Source organism: Lineus longissimus, chromosome 18, assembly GCF_910592395.1.
Source record: "Lineus longissimus chromosome 18, tnLinLong1.2, whole genome shotgun sequence".
Taxonomy (NCBI): domain Eukaryota; kingdom Metazoa; phylum Nemertea; class Pilidiophora; order Heteronemertea; family Lineidae; genus Lineus; species Lineus longissimus.
The window spans coordinates 13317912-13334270 of record NC_088325.1 but is presented as its reverse complement, the minus strand read 5'-3'; the positions used below and the strand labels follow the sequence as shown (position 1 = coordinate 13334270).

The following is a 16359-nucleotide window of genomic DNA, read 5'->3' as shown; positions in this document are numbered from 1 at the left end:
CCAGTCAGATACTCAGGCTTCACACCCCATTCACTCCTTTTCGTGGATTGATCAATAAACATACTTCATGTCTACCTTTTAAGAACAGAAATCACACATTTGTTCAATCTCAGCTTTTCCCCTACCCCTACGATCGAGATGAATCAAATCCTGCTTTAATTCCCGTAACCGTTAGCGGATAATTACTTTGCTGTCCAGACTAAGTCACAAGAAGTTATCATTCAAAGTTGATCAACTCTCCCAAAAGGTTAGCTCTCATCATTGATCAATTCCAACTTGGGTAAATAAACCATCAAACTCGTGATGAAAGAATTCACCAGCATGTCTTGCCATCAGTTAGTGTCTCCTTCATCCCATAAACCACACTATTTTATTAGAGCTACCTTGTACCATTGTTGATGACTCCATTTTTGAGTGCAAGGTACCCCGAACAGTGGTCGTACAGCATCCCTTTTAATCGCAAGTGGGCAGTTTTAACGTGAGATCGTGATGATAATATGCTGGAGTTGGTAATGTGGTGAAACTGATATCAAATTAATTGCTCACTGTCTCTTGTGTAAAGAGGTGAGGCATCTTAATCGATTATGTTCGCCCGTTTTTCATAGGGGCTGGCGACTGTGGTCATCTCCAAGGGCTAGTGAGAGGGTGGTGCTGAAACTCAATTAGTTGTTGACTGTCTCTGGTGTAATGAGACAGTGCATCTTAAACAGGTATGTTGGGCTGTGGCGATGCGGTATCTCGACTCAAGGTCTCAAAAGCTAGTGAAATAGTGTTTAGTTTATTGGTTTGTTGAAATTCCATTTGGAGCTTTCGTAATCAGTTCGGTTTATTCATGATGAATTGGAATTCCCTCGTTGCTTGGGTCTTTTTAAAACAAGGTGGTGGGAATAAGAAATAGGATGTCAAATTCAACTTTGCCAATAGAACCCATTGCCCCATTAGTGTGGTCATTGCCTGATTCTTTCCCGATGGCGACTCTGTACTAATAAGTTAATGGCCAAACAACTCCTAATTGGACAGAGTGAAACTTTGACATGACTCTATGCCATCGAGGATGTTGGAGACCATCATAAAAAAAGTCAGATGCAAATGCTTGATCGTGTGGGCTTATTTGCCAAGATGCATCTTTAGTGTGAAGATTTGCTGTCCAAGCACGAGTTCGTGATGAATGTTTGCAAGAGCTGGTCAGGTTTTGTTAGCTCTTTCTCTTATCATCACACTGGCTAATCAGCATTTCCACGTTGCATGTCAAACAATAATTGTGCATCGTGTCTAATGCAGTTGTTCTTTCTCTCGACAGAGGTCATGCCTTGAGACATCATCCTCTTTTTAGAGGAACCTTAGCCTTAGAAAGGATGATATGAAAAGAGAAATTCTTTGTCCACTAGATCTATGAGGCTCCTCGATGTGATTTGATTACGACTCCACTTTTTCTTCTAATTGAGTCAGAGAAGTCTTCAGGCAGAAAAGGAATGGCGTCCTTCTCTATTTCCTGTACCAACTTAGCCGAATGCTTGATCGCTAAAAACTCTAATGACAGCGGCTTCTGAAAGAGCAATGCATGTGTTCTTATAGATCTGTCTGATGACTGCCTTAAAGGCTCTATCTCCGGGAAAAAATAGACGGAAAAACAGCTGAAAACTGTCTCATCTTAATGGGATTCCTTCATTATCCTAAGAGGATTCTGCAGCCTGTAGATATTGCTACTTTGGAGTTGACAGACATTATCTTTATTTCGTCTACTTATACAGTAGAACCTCCCTTAGCGGACACCTCTCTAATAAGGACACCCTCTCTATTAAGGACACTGGTTTTGGTACCAAATTGGTTGTTACCATTCAATTTGACCTCTCTAATCAGGACACCTCTCTTTTAAGGACAGTACTTTTCAGTCCCGAGGGTGTCCTTATTAGAGAGGTTTTACTGTAAATGTTTTTCTACTGCTATTAAGTGAGGATGCACTTTCGGTTTCTCTAATGAGGCTGCCCAGGTCCTTGGGCATCAGATTCTGTTTTTTGATGACATCATTTTGTTGACCACGTCCTTAATTTATCAAACTTAATCGTCGGTTGTTCAAACTTTGTCACTAATGCTTATGTCCGTTTCACTTGGCGTTAAGTTACTCTCTGCAGGACTAGATCAGTAAGAAGTACCCCCATCCCCGGCCCGCCCACCTCATCAAACAACAATTACTGCCAATAACATAATGGCAAATACCATTCCTAGCCCAGACTCATCTCCTAATGGGTACACGTAATATGATTCGATAGATAGGAGTATAGTCTGGATCAGGTGAGATCTCTGAATGTCATCTTCATCTTGACCCAGCCAGTATAGAAGGGTCAGCTGTCATTTAGAGATTAGCTCCAATTGTGTCTGTCAGTTTTTTATCCAAATTCTCTGGCTGGGGTGAAGAAAGTAGGGCAGATGGATTTTCCCAAGATCCAAAGCAAGCAGGCGTAGCCGAGAATCGAACCCACGTTCTTCAGATTATGTGCCCGAGACCTCGTAGAACCACTAGACCACATGGCTCCCTTGGATCATTGAACCTGGAAAACTAAGATCAGTAAATCGGTTAAAGCAAGGAAAGGAGGAGCTGTCAGGACTGTGGTTATTTCGGTGACTGGAGAGGGGAGGTTATTTGTGCGGTTATCAGCTGGGTGACAGATAAACATTATCTATCAAACTGAATGATTAACGGTTTTGCTCGGAGACAAGAGATCTTCTTGTTGCTCATACATGTGGCAGTAAATCGCAGGGCAAATGCGATTTAAATCGCTCATTTGTGCAGCGCGTTCTTTGAGGTAAAACCTCAATGAAATGAATTAGTTTGAATGAGTCAGGAGCATGATCTTCTCTTTACTTTTCAAACAGTCCAATTGTGGGGTAGTGGAGGTAATTGGTACAGAGAAGCCTGTGGCACGACTGACAATCAAAATGAGACAACACAATTTAAACTTCGGTGATTTGATCAGTTGGATGAGTGCGGAAACGTGTACTGTGGTTAGCTTGTCAGCAGGTTGGAATTAGAATGGCTGGGGGAGTTGGTAATGGTCTAACAAGGGAGCAAAGAACTTACAGGAAGAAATCATACATGGCAAGTTGTTGCTGAAGAGCACCTCTAAAGCCCGTAGCACACGAGCCGCCAACTTCGGCGTTCACAGGCGTTTTTTGCCGCATAAGTCCTGAACGCCTAAATAATCCCTAGTCTGCTACGAACGGCGTCGGTGAACGCGACTTGCCGCCACTTGCCGCAACTAAACGCTAAATATCTAACCTGTTTGATTTTTGACACGTGTCGCCGCGTTTGAACGCAAGAAGAAGCCAGGTGTGCTACGGATTGCCGCCTGAATTGGCGTCGGCGGCGAGGCTATGGCCAATCAGTATGCGCGTCTTGATGTCACATGATTTCAAAATGGCAGCCTAAAGTGGCGGAAAAGACGCTACTGGACGCCGATTCTGGGCAGGTGTGCTCTGACCGGGATCCACTGGCCGCCAACTTCGGCGTCGAGAGGCGTCAAGCTGAACGCTTCTTGTCGCCAAAGTTGGCGGCTGGTGTGCTGCGGGCTTAAAGGTAAAAGACTATACTCAATCTGATGACTGCCTCTGTAGTATTTGTTCATTCTTCACGTCATGAATGAGCAATTAGGCCCCTGTCGATATATCGGTTAACGATATTGATCCACTCTCCAGCCTCTCATCAATAGCTCTATTACCTCCCCGTGAGAAGAGCATGCAGATTGTGCGACTGTCCGGCCCGTCAATGACGAGATCAGGCAATTTGAAGACACTTATTCCCAGCATGCACCTGACGGCCTGATGTCCGATTGACGGTGATTGTCGCAAGTGATGTCCAGTTAGCCTGAGTAATCTTATAATTGGTGTGTGTCTCTTGATTTCTGCAGTCTCTCTTATTGGCAAAATCATCAGTTTCTGGAGGAATGAAAAATGCAATGTTGCTTAAATCTTTGTGTGTTTCCGCCCCCGTAATGTTCACGTTAGTGGGCCCCAGGGCATGGTCCGCAGTAATCAAACAACACAGCTGCTATCATTGTAGAAACTGTCCATCGGAGAGCTCAGAAATGTCGAAGCGGTTCAGAATAGCCAAATGATTTGACAGTCTTTATATTGTAAGATGAAGCGAATGGTGGATTTGATATATCTCAGTAATAGCAACGTTATGTCGTACTGACTCACAAATGACAGTTTGCAAGGGAACTACGGTGAAGAAAGTTGAAAATTTGACCAGACATTGGTTCGGCAGAGTTGTATTGTGAGGAAACTGTGATCCATTTACAAAAATGCAAGGTGATATGACATCAATGTCACATTGCACCATTCATTGTTATCTCTGCGCTTTCCAAAAAAGTAAGGAGACAATGGGTGATATGAATAAAGACTAGCAAATGCTTTTATCTAAAACTTCATGTACATATACACTAGGCCTTTCTGTACAAAATTGAAGTAAAAGCATTTGCTAGTCTTTATTCATATCACCCATTGTATCACCGTTCGCTTGAGTCTGGACGTCGGTCTGTATGTCAGTCCATTCGAAGGTGATATCTCCTCCTAGACTGTTCACAGTACCAACTTGAAACACGTCAATACTTGAACTAGATATTCTCCATGCATCTCAACAGATTCAAGTTAAAGCTTCTCCCTCACATATGTTGCTAACACTCGACCACAGGGTCCTTGAATTGACGGAACATGTATTGCCTCCCTAATCAGCATAATCAGAGTGGATCTATTTCAAAGCATTCGAATAAAGTGACAATTCTAAAAGGAATACTCTGTCTTTTACTGTGAGGAGATATACTTAACCAACATATAAATAAAACTCATCTCCTGTTCACCCATCCACTTAAATCGAGGCGATTGAAAGCATTGAAACAGTCTCCACAGGCACAAGCTACTTAAGTTATAATTCACATAAAAAATACATAGATCTTCAAGATAAAAGAAATGTTTTTCTCCGGATATATAATAGTTCAAAGGCCCACTACTCACTACTGGTACATGAAAAAGTGATTATGGCACTGAAAAACAGAACCACAGAATCCTACAAAAACAGAAATTCCAATATTTCAAAGTCCTTGATGTAGATTTCCAATTTGAGTTATTTTTGTAGGAGAGCAGATAATTGAATTGTTGCAATATTTGCCTAATTTGAGCAATCTTCCTAACAACTTAAAGCGGTTTGGGGTTCCGCCATTAACACTTCAAAGTGATTCTATAACTGAAGTGGAATTGAATGAAATAACTCAACCTTTGCAAGGATTCATCTAAATTTTTTTGTTCTATTGGAAAATTCAAAGATTCGTTGGTGCAGTGGAGTGATGATTAGGATTACAGATCAAATAAAGTAGGACAAATATGCTGAGATATTGCCAAAGCTGTCGAATGGCTCATTAGACTAGAGTTACCGCAGTTTTGTAGCAGTTTTGTAGCAGTAAGCGACTAGGAGTATCACTGCCTTTGGGCAGGATGCTGGTCCATCATGGGATAACTTTCAAGGCAAGCCAGGTACTCATTGTGGTACTCCTTTGTCGAGAGTGCTGTCATGGTCATTTGGGCTTGCTTTCTTTGTCTGTCCCTCCAACATGACTGGTGATGACGTCACGTGAAACCATTCCATCCCAACAGTCATTGCAGTTCCTGATAATAACATAGAGAGAGTCACCCAGTTATAACATAGAGAGAGTCACCCAGTTATAACATAGAGAGAGTCACCCAGTTATAACATAGAGAGAGTCACCCAGTTATAACATAGAGAGAGTCAACCAGTTATAACATAGAGAGAGTCACCCAGTTATAACATAGAGAGAGTCACCCAGTTATAACATAGAGAGAGTCACCCATTTATAACATAGAGAGAGTCACCCAGTTATAACATAGAGAGAGTCACCCAGTTATAACATAGAGAGAGTCACCCAGTTATAACATAGAGAGAGTCACCCAGTTATAACATAGAGAGAGTCAACCAGTTATAACATAGAAAGAGTCAACCAGTTATATCAGGTTTTGGTCCTGACTTCACTCTCAGACTCTCTAATCGTGTAGTATTTGGTATCAGCTTCCGGTAAGTGATATGGGATTAATGGTTGCATTTTGTCCCTGTTTCCATTTGGTCCCTAATGGTTAGCCAAATGGCTTCCTAAACGTGACGATAAGAACACTGGTGATATTTGATGTGCCGGTGTGAGTTTCTCTTGTAAGAAGGTTCTTTTGTTGGTAAATGTGTGTCTAGCTCTGTAATTACGAGAGGTTCGCTCCAAAATGTACTTTTAGTTGATTATTGTTGTGCCATGGCCAGAAATCTACGTTTTGAAAAGTCATGTGTTGACCTCCAGGGTCGTAAATCTACCTACAATTTTCAGTTCTTCAGGAGGCCATCAGATGGCTCCCAGTAGATCTACTGTGTCTTGACTATAGGCAGGCTTGAGAACTAGAATGGGGATGGTTTAGCCATTAGCAGACGAATCTTTGGTCACCCCAGGCATTTCAGAATCAGCTGCCGCACTTTTTAAGTTGTCTGGACAAGTTCCTTTTCATATTCATGCACTTCTTTTCATGGCCACCACCTCCTATATTTTCAGGTCGGACGACGCTCGGTACAGGCACAGCCCCACGCCATCAGGATATTATCATTCAGGGTACGGGAGTGGAGCCTCAACACTGCTTCTTCGAGAACATCCATGATCTCGTCACGTTATATCCCATAAGCAATGCCTGTTATATAGATGGCGTATTGTGTACTGCTGCCACTCGCATCTCTCAAGGTAGGTCACAATGTCTCCTGGTCCACACTGGTGCCTGTGAGCCACTCTCTGTGTTGGCCATAGCTGATCTGTGCCAGAGTTTTAATCAGAAAAATCTTCTTCTTCTTCTTCAGCGTTCGCTCTGCACTTGGAGGGGTCATTCTCCTAGGAGTAATCCTCCTCCAAGGCGGGATGAGCGTATCCGTGCCACTACGGTTAGGCACCAATTGGGTTTATTGGCCTAGTGGTTCGACTTTGGCGAGAGAGATAGAGTCCACGCAAGCTACTCATGTTTCTCACTTGGTGGGGTCTTAGCTTGCCCTGGCATAGACACCAGGTACAAGGAACCTCGGTTTTGAGTCTCATTCGAAGGACTGTGAAGAGCCAGGAATTTTAGTTCCTTGAAAGCCACGCCGGTTCATTCAGACATACGATCCTGGGTTCTCCCCGGGATCGAACCCAGGCCCTATTGCGTGGTGGCCAACAGTGTAAACCACTAGGCCATGAGGCTCCTTATTAAACAGAAAATGAGAAGGTACATTTTTCGTGGTTGATGGTGAAAATATGAAAGTTGGCTAAAACGTAGATCGAGCCAAGTTTACTTTATAAATAGGTGTACCATTTTCCTATAACCTGCACAACTGATGTACAAATGAAAAAATCTGCTCAATAGATTTGAGAACATGAATCCAACAACCTTTTTGCCAGCGGGCATCATCTCGGTTTACCAACCACTGAGAAGTCGACTGCTGATCCAATTTTTTCAATTCGATAAGAAACCAAGAATTGCTATTTCTCGTTGGCCAACCTGAGGCTATGGCATTGTGGGGAGGATAATCTATAGATGCTGCCTGATGGGGTGTAATGGCGCATGTGATGGTATTTTTCCGCAAGTGTTCTATTATGTGGGCGCTGTTGGGAGATTGCCTTGGCGATGTTTTCGAGATTCTTACATTTCCTTTGCTTGTTTACTGTATAACAGGAAGTTCACTCTGCCAAATCACATTTGACTTCTACCTGAAAAATACCAAACTTTTCCTCACTTTAGAACATTCAATTCAAAGGTGAACCATCACTTACTGAAACTAACCAAGCAACAACACTAGCCGCCCGTACACCACCTGAAAATGGACCACCAATCTTGGTTCGCGAACCAATGCCGCACCATCGAAAATCCACCTAGCGTGTACACCAGCGCTGCAGCTAGTTATAAAATCCGGCAACAGATGGCGCGCAAACAATGAGCAGAAAGCGCCATTTCGAAAGCGCCGCCTGTCGCCGAACCATCTAACTAGCTAATTGCCGATCCATTAGCGCGTACACCACGACAAAACCGAGCTTTTCACAAGCCGGGCGAATTTGGACCATCAAGCTTGATGGGACAAATTCGCCCAGGAATTTGTACCGGCAATGGATTGCCGAACGAATTTGTCGCGGCAATGTGGTGGTGTACGTGCAATTGGTCCACCAATATTTCGTGGTGTACCCGCAACTACTGAATAGTTTCGATGTACTCTGAAATAGAAGAGACCCCTTGTGGCGACTTCGTGTAACTTCATCTTGCCAACCTGACTCCTGCCTCTAGACTCCCTTTAAACCGAATACGCCTACAATCACTGAACACAAACAAATCAATTGAATTCCAGTCACCAGAAACCGTGGCAACGTATTCAGCAAATAACAGGAGACCATCGCAACTCATTTAGTAAACAACGCAACCAAACTTGATCAGGTTAACCCGATTGGTCCGACAGAGGAATACCAACCTAATTCGATTTGAAACCTATTTGTTCATAAAGATTTTGTCCCATTTTCATTCCGGTACCTGGGATGTAGTTTGGTGTAGAAGTGGTTATGTCAGAGTAGGCCTACAAGCTTTTGTTCAAGCTCGTAGTGTTGAAAAAATCCGATAAACTTTTTTTATGTGACATATTGTGTGTAGCGTGATGTCATGGGTTGCATGAGACATGTCAAAATATGACAACAGATCTTCCTGCTCATAGATGACTGAAAATATCAAAAACTTAATAATCTAATTTTGTTTGGTTCAATAGGGTTCATTATCATCAGTGTGATGTTTGCTGAAATTGGTTGCTATACCAGTGAGGAAAGATGCTGTATGCACCTATGCAGCTCTGCCATCTGGGGACTTAATTTCAAACCTAACTATACGCAGCCTGATCAAATAGCGATGTTCGACAAAGTGATTCTGTTGGCGTGCAATGCAGCAGGACGGTGCAATGCAGCAGGACGGTGCAATGCAAAAGTGCGACAAAAGTGGTTTGAACCACGAGATGTCTTGATGACGATATTCAAAAACGTCAAATCGTTATTAACAGAAGCCAAAATTGACATCTTGGAGACATCTTTCCAAGACAGAAATAACTATTGATAACAGACTTGGTTCCTACTACTATTCTCTTGTTCAATAATCCAAATGAAGCTACATTGGGCATGTGAACTTTGCATTGTGACAGTTTTAGGGTCGTAATTTAACCTTTGAGTGTAGCTTTTCTGGTCTCCTTTCAGGTTCGATGATTTGTCTCGGTCGTTCGAACTATTTCCGCTTCAACAATCCTACGGAAGCTCAGAAGTTAAAAGATGCCTTACCCTCACAGCACACGCCGTCTACATCATACTACCCTAGCCGTAAGTTACAATATTCTATTTTCTAGTTGAGGAGTTACAACTTCAGTGTATTCATACTCTGATGTGGCCATTGCTAATGCTTGCTAACCCCCCTCCCCTCCCATCCCCCCCCCCCCCCCCCCCCCCCCTCCCAAACAGCTAGCTATGATTGGTGTTACACGCTGTTGATGGCCGCTCTACTTCAGTTCTCCTCTCTGACCATAGATGGCCATACTGGGCTAAAACCTGTCTTTCATGTCATAAGATCTCACAACTCTCATATAAATTCTTAATATTTGCTGAGTTAGTCATGCAAGGACAGAACTGTCAATCAGATAAAATTTATCTTGTTCTGTACACAACAAAGTAAGCGTTATATTAAGAGACATTTGATTAAAGTTATGACCCACAATGACTGAAGATTTGTGGTTATCAGCTTATCTTGTGTCCCATTTGTTGACTTGGTACAATTTTAATGACATAAAACCAGATAAACATTGCAAAATATCAAGTTATGGATTGGTAATGGCCTTTGTCTAAACGAACGTTCCTGACTAGGTCTGTTTCTTTGAGGGACTTAAGGTAAGGTATAGAAAGATTTGGTATGAATGTTTCAACATTTTTGAGGTTATTGAGACACAAAAGTGTCCTTTTTGTGAATTTTTAGCACACATTTTGAAACCTTTCAATCACTTTGTGGTCTCTTTAAAAAGACGTACTTATCCACAATGCTCTTTACTGCCAATGTAATGACTTTGTGGAGGTATTCCACTTTGATGACTCAGTGCATCACTGTTGGCGATCCTCTCCACAAAGTAATTTCCCACCCTCCTTCCCAAGGTCACCATTCCCCAACCCTTGACTTAATTTACATATTAAGTAACTAATATGCGTGCCTCTAACCTAATTTACATATTTCCCGGTTCGAACAGGAGATCTGAAAACATGACCTCTCCGTGCCGTGTTTTTTCTCCAGCCGGAATTCATCATTGATTCTGGTCGCATTTCTTCTGTAAACATTAGTCCTGGAGTTTGGTCGAGAGATATTTTTCTGTGGGATGTGATTGAGTTTCGTCCTCAGATGAACTTAAATCTAGGCATACCAATTTGGCCCAACCTCAATTTCAAGTGAAATGTTATTAAAATGGGATGTTGAATTGGCTTTTCTTATCACTCTGTGCAAATAAGATGCACTGAGCAATATGTAACATTTATGAGTAGCATTTCTTTAGTGACCAATGCAGGTAATTTGATGTTAGAACTTCCTAACTGTATCCCAATAGTTAAGAGAAAAAGATTATGAAGCTTCGGAATCCGTAATTTCTCCCCGATCTTCGAGGACAAGGATTGAATTGGCGGTGCCATCTATAAAAAGGAATTGTACTTTAGATGTCTGTGGAATATCATTGTCTTTAGGATTGTGTTGAGCTTGTTCTGTCTTTTGTTTAATCATCATAAGGAGCCTCATGGCCTAGTGGTTTACACTGCTGGCCACCACGCAATAGGGCCCGGGTTCGATCCCGGGGAGAACCCCGGATCGTATGTCTGGATGAACCGGCGTGGCTTTCAAGGAACTGAAATTCCTGGCTCTTCACAGTCCTTCGAATGAGACTCAAAACCGAGGTTCCTTGTACCTGGTGTCTATGCCAGGGCAAGCTAAGACCCCATCAAGTGAGAAACATGAGTAGCTTGCGTGGACTCTATCTCTCTCGCCAAAGTCGAACCAATAGGCCAATAAACCCAATTGGCGCCTAACCGTAGTGACACGTAGGATACGCTCATCCCGCCTTGGAGGAGGATTACTCCTAGGAGAATGACCCCTCCAAGTGCAGAGCGAATGCTGAAGAAGAAGAAGAAGTTTGATCATCATGAAAATGGTGTTAATCACGCCGACACAATTACTTCAGAAAAACGTTGATATCAAGCGATATTCTGCCATGTCTACATTCTACTTTTTTTTCGACGTTAATTTACTGCTGGGCCATAACGTCGGGTCATTTATTCATTGCATCCATTGACTTGAAAATATCAGCACCATACCAAGTACAGTGGAACTGCCCTTAGCGAACACCTCTCTATTAAGGACAACCTCTCTATTAAGGACAACCTCTCTATTAAGGACACTAGTTTCGGTCCCAAATTGGTTGTTTCCATTCAATTTGACCTCTTTAATCAGGACACCTCTCTATTAGGGACAGTACTTGTCTGTCCCAAGGGGTCCTTGATAGAGAGGTTCTACTGTTTATGATAGGAATTTCCAGTGGGACACTTTTTCTGACAGAATTTACGATTAGGAATTCTAAACGCCTACAAGTACATTTACTTTTTTGATTGAGATGGGAATGGAGATAGTCCTACAGTCTAGTAGGCCGATTTAGTCTTAGTTATGATACTTAAACTTGCATTTCCCATCTGGTTGTGATCACATCCGGTTGAATTAGGCACTGTATTGTTTGATTTCGAAATGATAACTCCATTATTTCCTGCGTTGTTGATTTGATCTTAATTTAAAGGTGAATTGGCCTGTGTGTTATTGTAGATGTGGCTGCAGGGGCGGAATGAGTTTGTGGAAACATTTTATGGTGTGTTGCAGAGTCGAAATAGCAGCATGTTGCAAATAGAAGTTGACCAAGTTATTTCTTGAAGGCCTACGTCTTTTCTTTCAGTTTTTCAATAAAAATAGTTTTCACAATTTTCGTGAAACTAGATTTTTCGCTAAACCTACGAGGATAAAATGCCCCCACATTCATTTTAATATTAATTTTGCTATCTCACTTTTCGGAAATTCTCTTTGAAATTAGCCGTGAACTGTAAAGAAAAGCCCCAGGACAATAATTGTAGAAATTTACAAAATATTTTGATATAATTCCGCTCATTATCATTCATCATAAACATGACATTGAAATACAATGTTGATACTCTCAAATAATAACAATAATGATAAACATTTATAACAAAATAACACCAGAAAAACATAATTTGAATTACATAGCCTGAAGTCACAGTTAGGAATGCAAACACATGATCAACAATCACAAGTAAATTGTCAATAAGATATGATTGAAAAATTTGCCTTTTCATTGTCAATGGTATATTACCCAATTGATTCCTTTCAAAAGGACCCTAATCCAATTGTAAAGAAACTGACCACCCTTTGTCGGATATACCATTCAAATACCTATAATTGTAACTGGGACATTTTGGACTGAACCATTATCGGTGGGGATGCTTTGAAGCTCGTACAACGAAATTTCACTTTTTTTAAGCCCGACTCATAAATTTATGAGTCAAGTTGATATTTTGTCTACCTCGGTGATAACTTGCTAATTGCTTTCTCCAATTTGCAAGGTGATTAAGCCTTCTAGCACGCAGGTATGACTCCCTCCCCCCCTATTGGATCAGGTCCAGGTTTCCATATTGGCCACAGGTTCGTATGTATTAACCACATACTACTGTAGATCTGTAAGGTCTATACATAGGCCAGTTACTCAATCTACTGTTCTCCGAGACCAGTGAAAGAAGCATTTGGGATTATATTGTGCGTTTTGATAAATTGTGTGAGTGCCAACGGGATTTTGTGCGTCTATTTTCGGATTTCTCATTGTGTGGATGATTATTTTCATCAGGTGATAATATTTTTTCTCGAATTTTTTTCTCTGGGTAGTTTCAATGAGTGTTTTGTTGTATTGGCTTACATTAAGTTGTGAATGGCCAGGTGTGTTGTGTACCTATCATAGTGTGTATAGCAGATCCTGCCACATCTCGGAGCCGGTGGTTTCTGTGAGGAGTCGGATTCGTTCAATGTTGGATATCGATATTGTTCAAGGTTTTCCTGGTATATTATCGGTTAATTTGATCGACGGTTTTTTGTCTCCTTTATCTTTGGGTGTCAGGTTATGGTATCAGTAGTCAGGACGATTGCAGGCTGATGCGGGAATTGCTACTGTAGCATTCGGTTGCTGTTAGCATCAATATCTCTTTCACTATTTCGTTTTGTATTAAATGTTTGTGAATTTGGCTCCATTGCAGGCAGAATCCCAGACAAATTCAAAAAATGGTCATCGCTGCAAAAAGGTTCTGTCACTAATACCCTCCTTGAAGTATTTGTCAGGGATTGAATGAATGAATGAATGAATAGAAATACTTATATAGGGCGCCTTTCCGTGGTCTGGCACCACGCTCAAGGCGCCACCCCCCCAAATAGTCCTCAAACATGGTGGTTTTTAGTTGCCTCTTAAATTATGTTTCTGGCAGAGCTCTGATGGAAAAAGGAAGTTTTCTGCAATCAAGTCCTGAATCGTTTCCATCAGATTCTGATTTGATATTGAAAGAGAATAGACACTGATAAGTGGGGGAGGGGTGTCTCTCCTCCCATCCTGTTTAAAAATGGCCCTGTCCTAATTTCCACTGATTCACTACTTGTCCCAATTTCTGATAGCGATTGTTGTTCAGTCCAGACTGGCATCCCAGAAAAAAACATGACCTTTAAACTGATCCCCAAAGCTTGGTTATTTTCATAAAAATTCCAACCTACAATGTAGTACTTCACACTGTGTGGTATGACATGCCATAAAAAGCTGTGTGTTCTGCAAATTACCATTTATTGTCAGTGGAAGACAAATGGGTGAATTATGCAGATGGGTGACAAGAGAGCCCTGGTTCTTTCCAAATGTAACGCTAAACGATCATCCAATGTTATATTATTGTTTCTTTGGGAATATCTTGAAGGGAATTCACCTTATCGGGACATGGCGGGCTGGGGCAGATTTGGAGAGGAAGCCTAGTTTAAGGATATTACGATCTTTCGTTTTTCCTGCTCAGATAAATTGCCCAGCTATGCATCTTCTTCACAGACCAACAACCGGAGAATTTTGCATAAAAAAAACCCTTGGAGCCAAAGGTGAATAAAAGGTTCAGCATAGGGCGAAGTTAAAAGAATGATAAGGTTTGCTTAAGCTAATAAACTTTGATGTGCATGTACTTTATATCAGTTTTTAACTCTCATATATCGACCAGCTGAGTTATCAGATGACAGCTGTCCTGAACAACCCACTCTAACTGCAAGAGGTTTTTTGCCATCAGGACTGTACGGGAATTGAACCCGGGAGCTCAGATGTGACAGGGACTGCATGGTCAGTCAAGGCGCCATGCCATGCCCTAATGTATAGCGTAAAATGATAGCTTGTCATGCAGCCAATTTCTCTGCCAACCAAAGCAGGAGGCTTAAGAACATGCGGGAAGTTCACCCTCCCTAGGCATAGTCTTTATATCTCATGACATTTCAAGCCTAGTATTTCTTTATCACCTCTACCTACGCATTGTATTCTTGTGAAGATTATGATATTGTTAACAAATATCAACCTACTTCGTAAATAAAGAAGAACTGGGCTTACAATCATAGGTGGAACGTGATGTAAGTCCATGATGTAGGAATCTCAAGACAAGGCATAACCTAGCGTCGTTTTTCACTTGTAGGGTGCATAGTGGATTCCGGCATGCACCTGTCTTCTTGTTTTTGGCTGCTCCCTGCAGTCTTTTGATTATTTCAGAAAAAATCGTCTTGGTAGTCTTTGGACTGGACTGTTGTTTCTTCGGATTTTATATCGATCCAATTGTCTTAAGCTTTGTTTTCATTGGCATGCTGACAACAGGCTGGATGGGACGTGGTCACGGGTTCTTCGGTAGAATCTGGTTTCTTTAGTATTTTGCTCAAGTTGAAGCTGGTTTCCCTGAGGTTTCCTTTCCTCACTTTTTGAGTTCTCCTCAGGGCAATTCTCAATTTCAAAATCGTTCATCAGGTTTTTCAAAAGGTTCCTTCCATGACGTAAAAACATTCAGTCGGATTTATGGATAACATCAGATAATCTAATTGGAATATCACATGACTCTATTGGATTATGATTGACACTTTGCTATAAAATTATGGATTTTGAGGAGAATTACGAATATGCCTTGCCGACTTCGCCAGCGGAGAAGGAACTGTTGGATACACTTTCATCATTCACTGAAGGTAAGTTAAATATTTCAGAAATTTCGATTTTCAGGATGGAAATTTATAATTTTCGACATTGGGAAAACATCATTTTACATATATGAAATACATCTTTTTGCAGAATTTGATGCTGTAGTTGATAGTGTAGATGAGGGTGAGTTTGAATGGTTTGGCTTTTCCGCTACCGTAACATATCAGATTGGATCTAAAATCATAACTTGAAGGGTTGATTTTAACAAGCTAACAACAGAAAGTTAAGAAGAACAATTTGAATAAAGTAAATGAATGAACACAGTAGAAGCTCCTCTAGAACGCCCTGCAAACATTTGGTTTTACATGTATTCTGTATAAACTTGCCTACAAGCTGAGATCTTCAGCTTCATTTGTCTGGGATACTTTCTTAATCAATATGATAAATATTTGTTCAAGTTGTTTTCGGCATGAGTTCAGGATTACCGGTTTTACAGGGAAGCTACCTAATCTTCGGGTAAATGTTACTCACTTTGTTAAGGTTCAGGAAGGGGTAACCTCCAGTAGGCCTGTAGTCAGAAGGTACTGGCCCCTTGGGAAGCTGTGTTTTCCTACTGAAGTTCCCACTTTGGGTAACTCTGTGTAGGCCTACTTGGCGTGGGTTGGTCTTACTGGGGACGACCTTAACCCGAACTTACCACCAGCAAGTCCAAAATCACCTCCTGACTGGCTGGACTGATCTTGTGATCTTGGAGCCTGTATCAAGATGCCTGATCCAGTATTATGTCTATATCATGTTGAAAGTTAAAGAGGTTGAATAGCGCCTCCAGAAGCAAGCAACGGCGCCACCCGTAGCAGAAATAAGAACTGCTTAGTGACGTCATGGTTTCCATATACGGCATCTCATTTGCATATTTTTACAACCTTATTTACTACGAGTTATAAATATGCCAGTAGCACGTGGATCATGCCGGGCGGTGCTGTCAGGTGTTTCCACTATGGGTTACA

At 41.6% G+C, this 16359-nt stretch overlaps 1 protein-coding gene across 14 annotated transcripts in view; it reads left to right on the top strand.

Annotated features, from left to right (window-relative positions):
• The window catches only part of LOC135502070 (pleckstrin homology-like domain family B member 1), a 106127-nt gene that overhangs the window by 43789 nt on the left and 45979 nt on the right, over positions 1 to 16359 (top strand). For 10 of the 14 annotated variants that reach the window (XR_010449734.1, XM_064794576.1, XM_064794577.1 and 7 more), the window contains 2 exons: positions 6600 to 6782; positions 9291 to 9410. Coding sequence is in view for 12 of the 14 variants with exons in the window: in XM_064794576.1 (XP_064650646.1) it covers positions 6600 to 6782; positions 9291 to 9410 (303 nt within the window). In the remaining 2 variants the exon portion in view is untranslated. Of the gene's footprint in view, positions 1 to 6599; positions 6783 to 9290; positions 9411 to 9862; positions 9972 to 12850; positions 13016 to 13209; positions 13225 to 15187; positions 15400 to 16359 lie in introns of those variants that run through there. The other 4 variants (XM_064794580.1, XM_064794578.1, XM_064794581.1 and 1 more) reach the window with 4 other exon arrangements.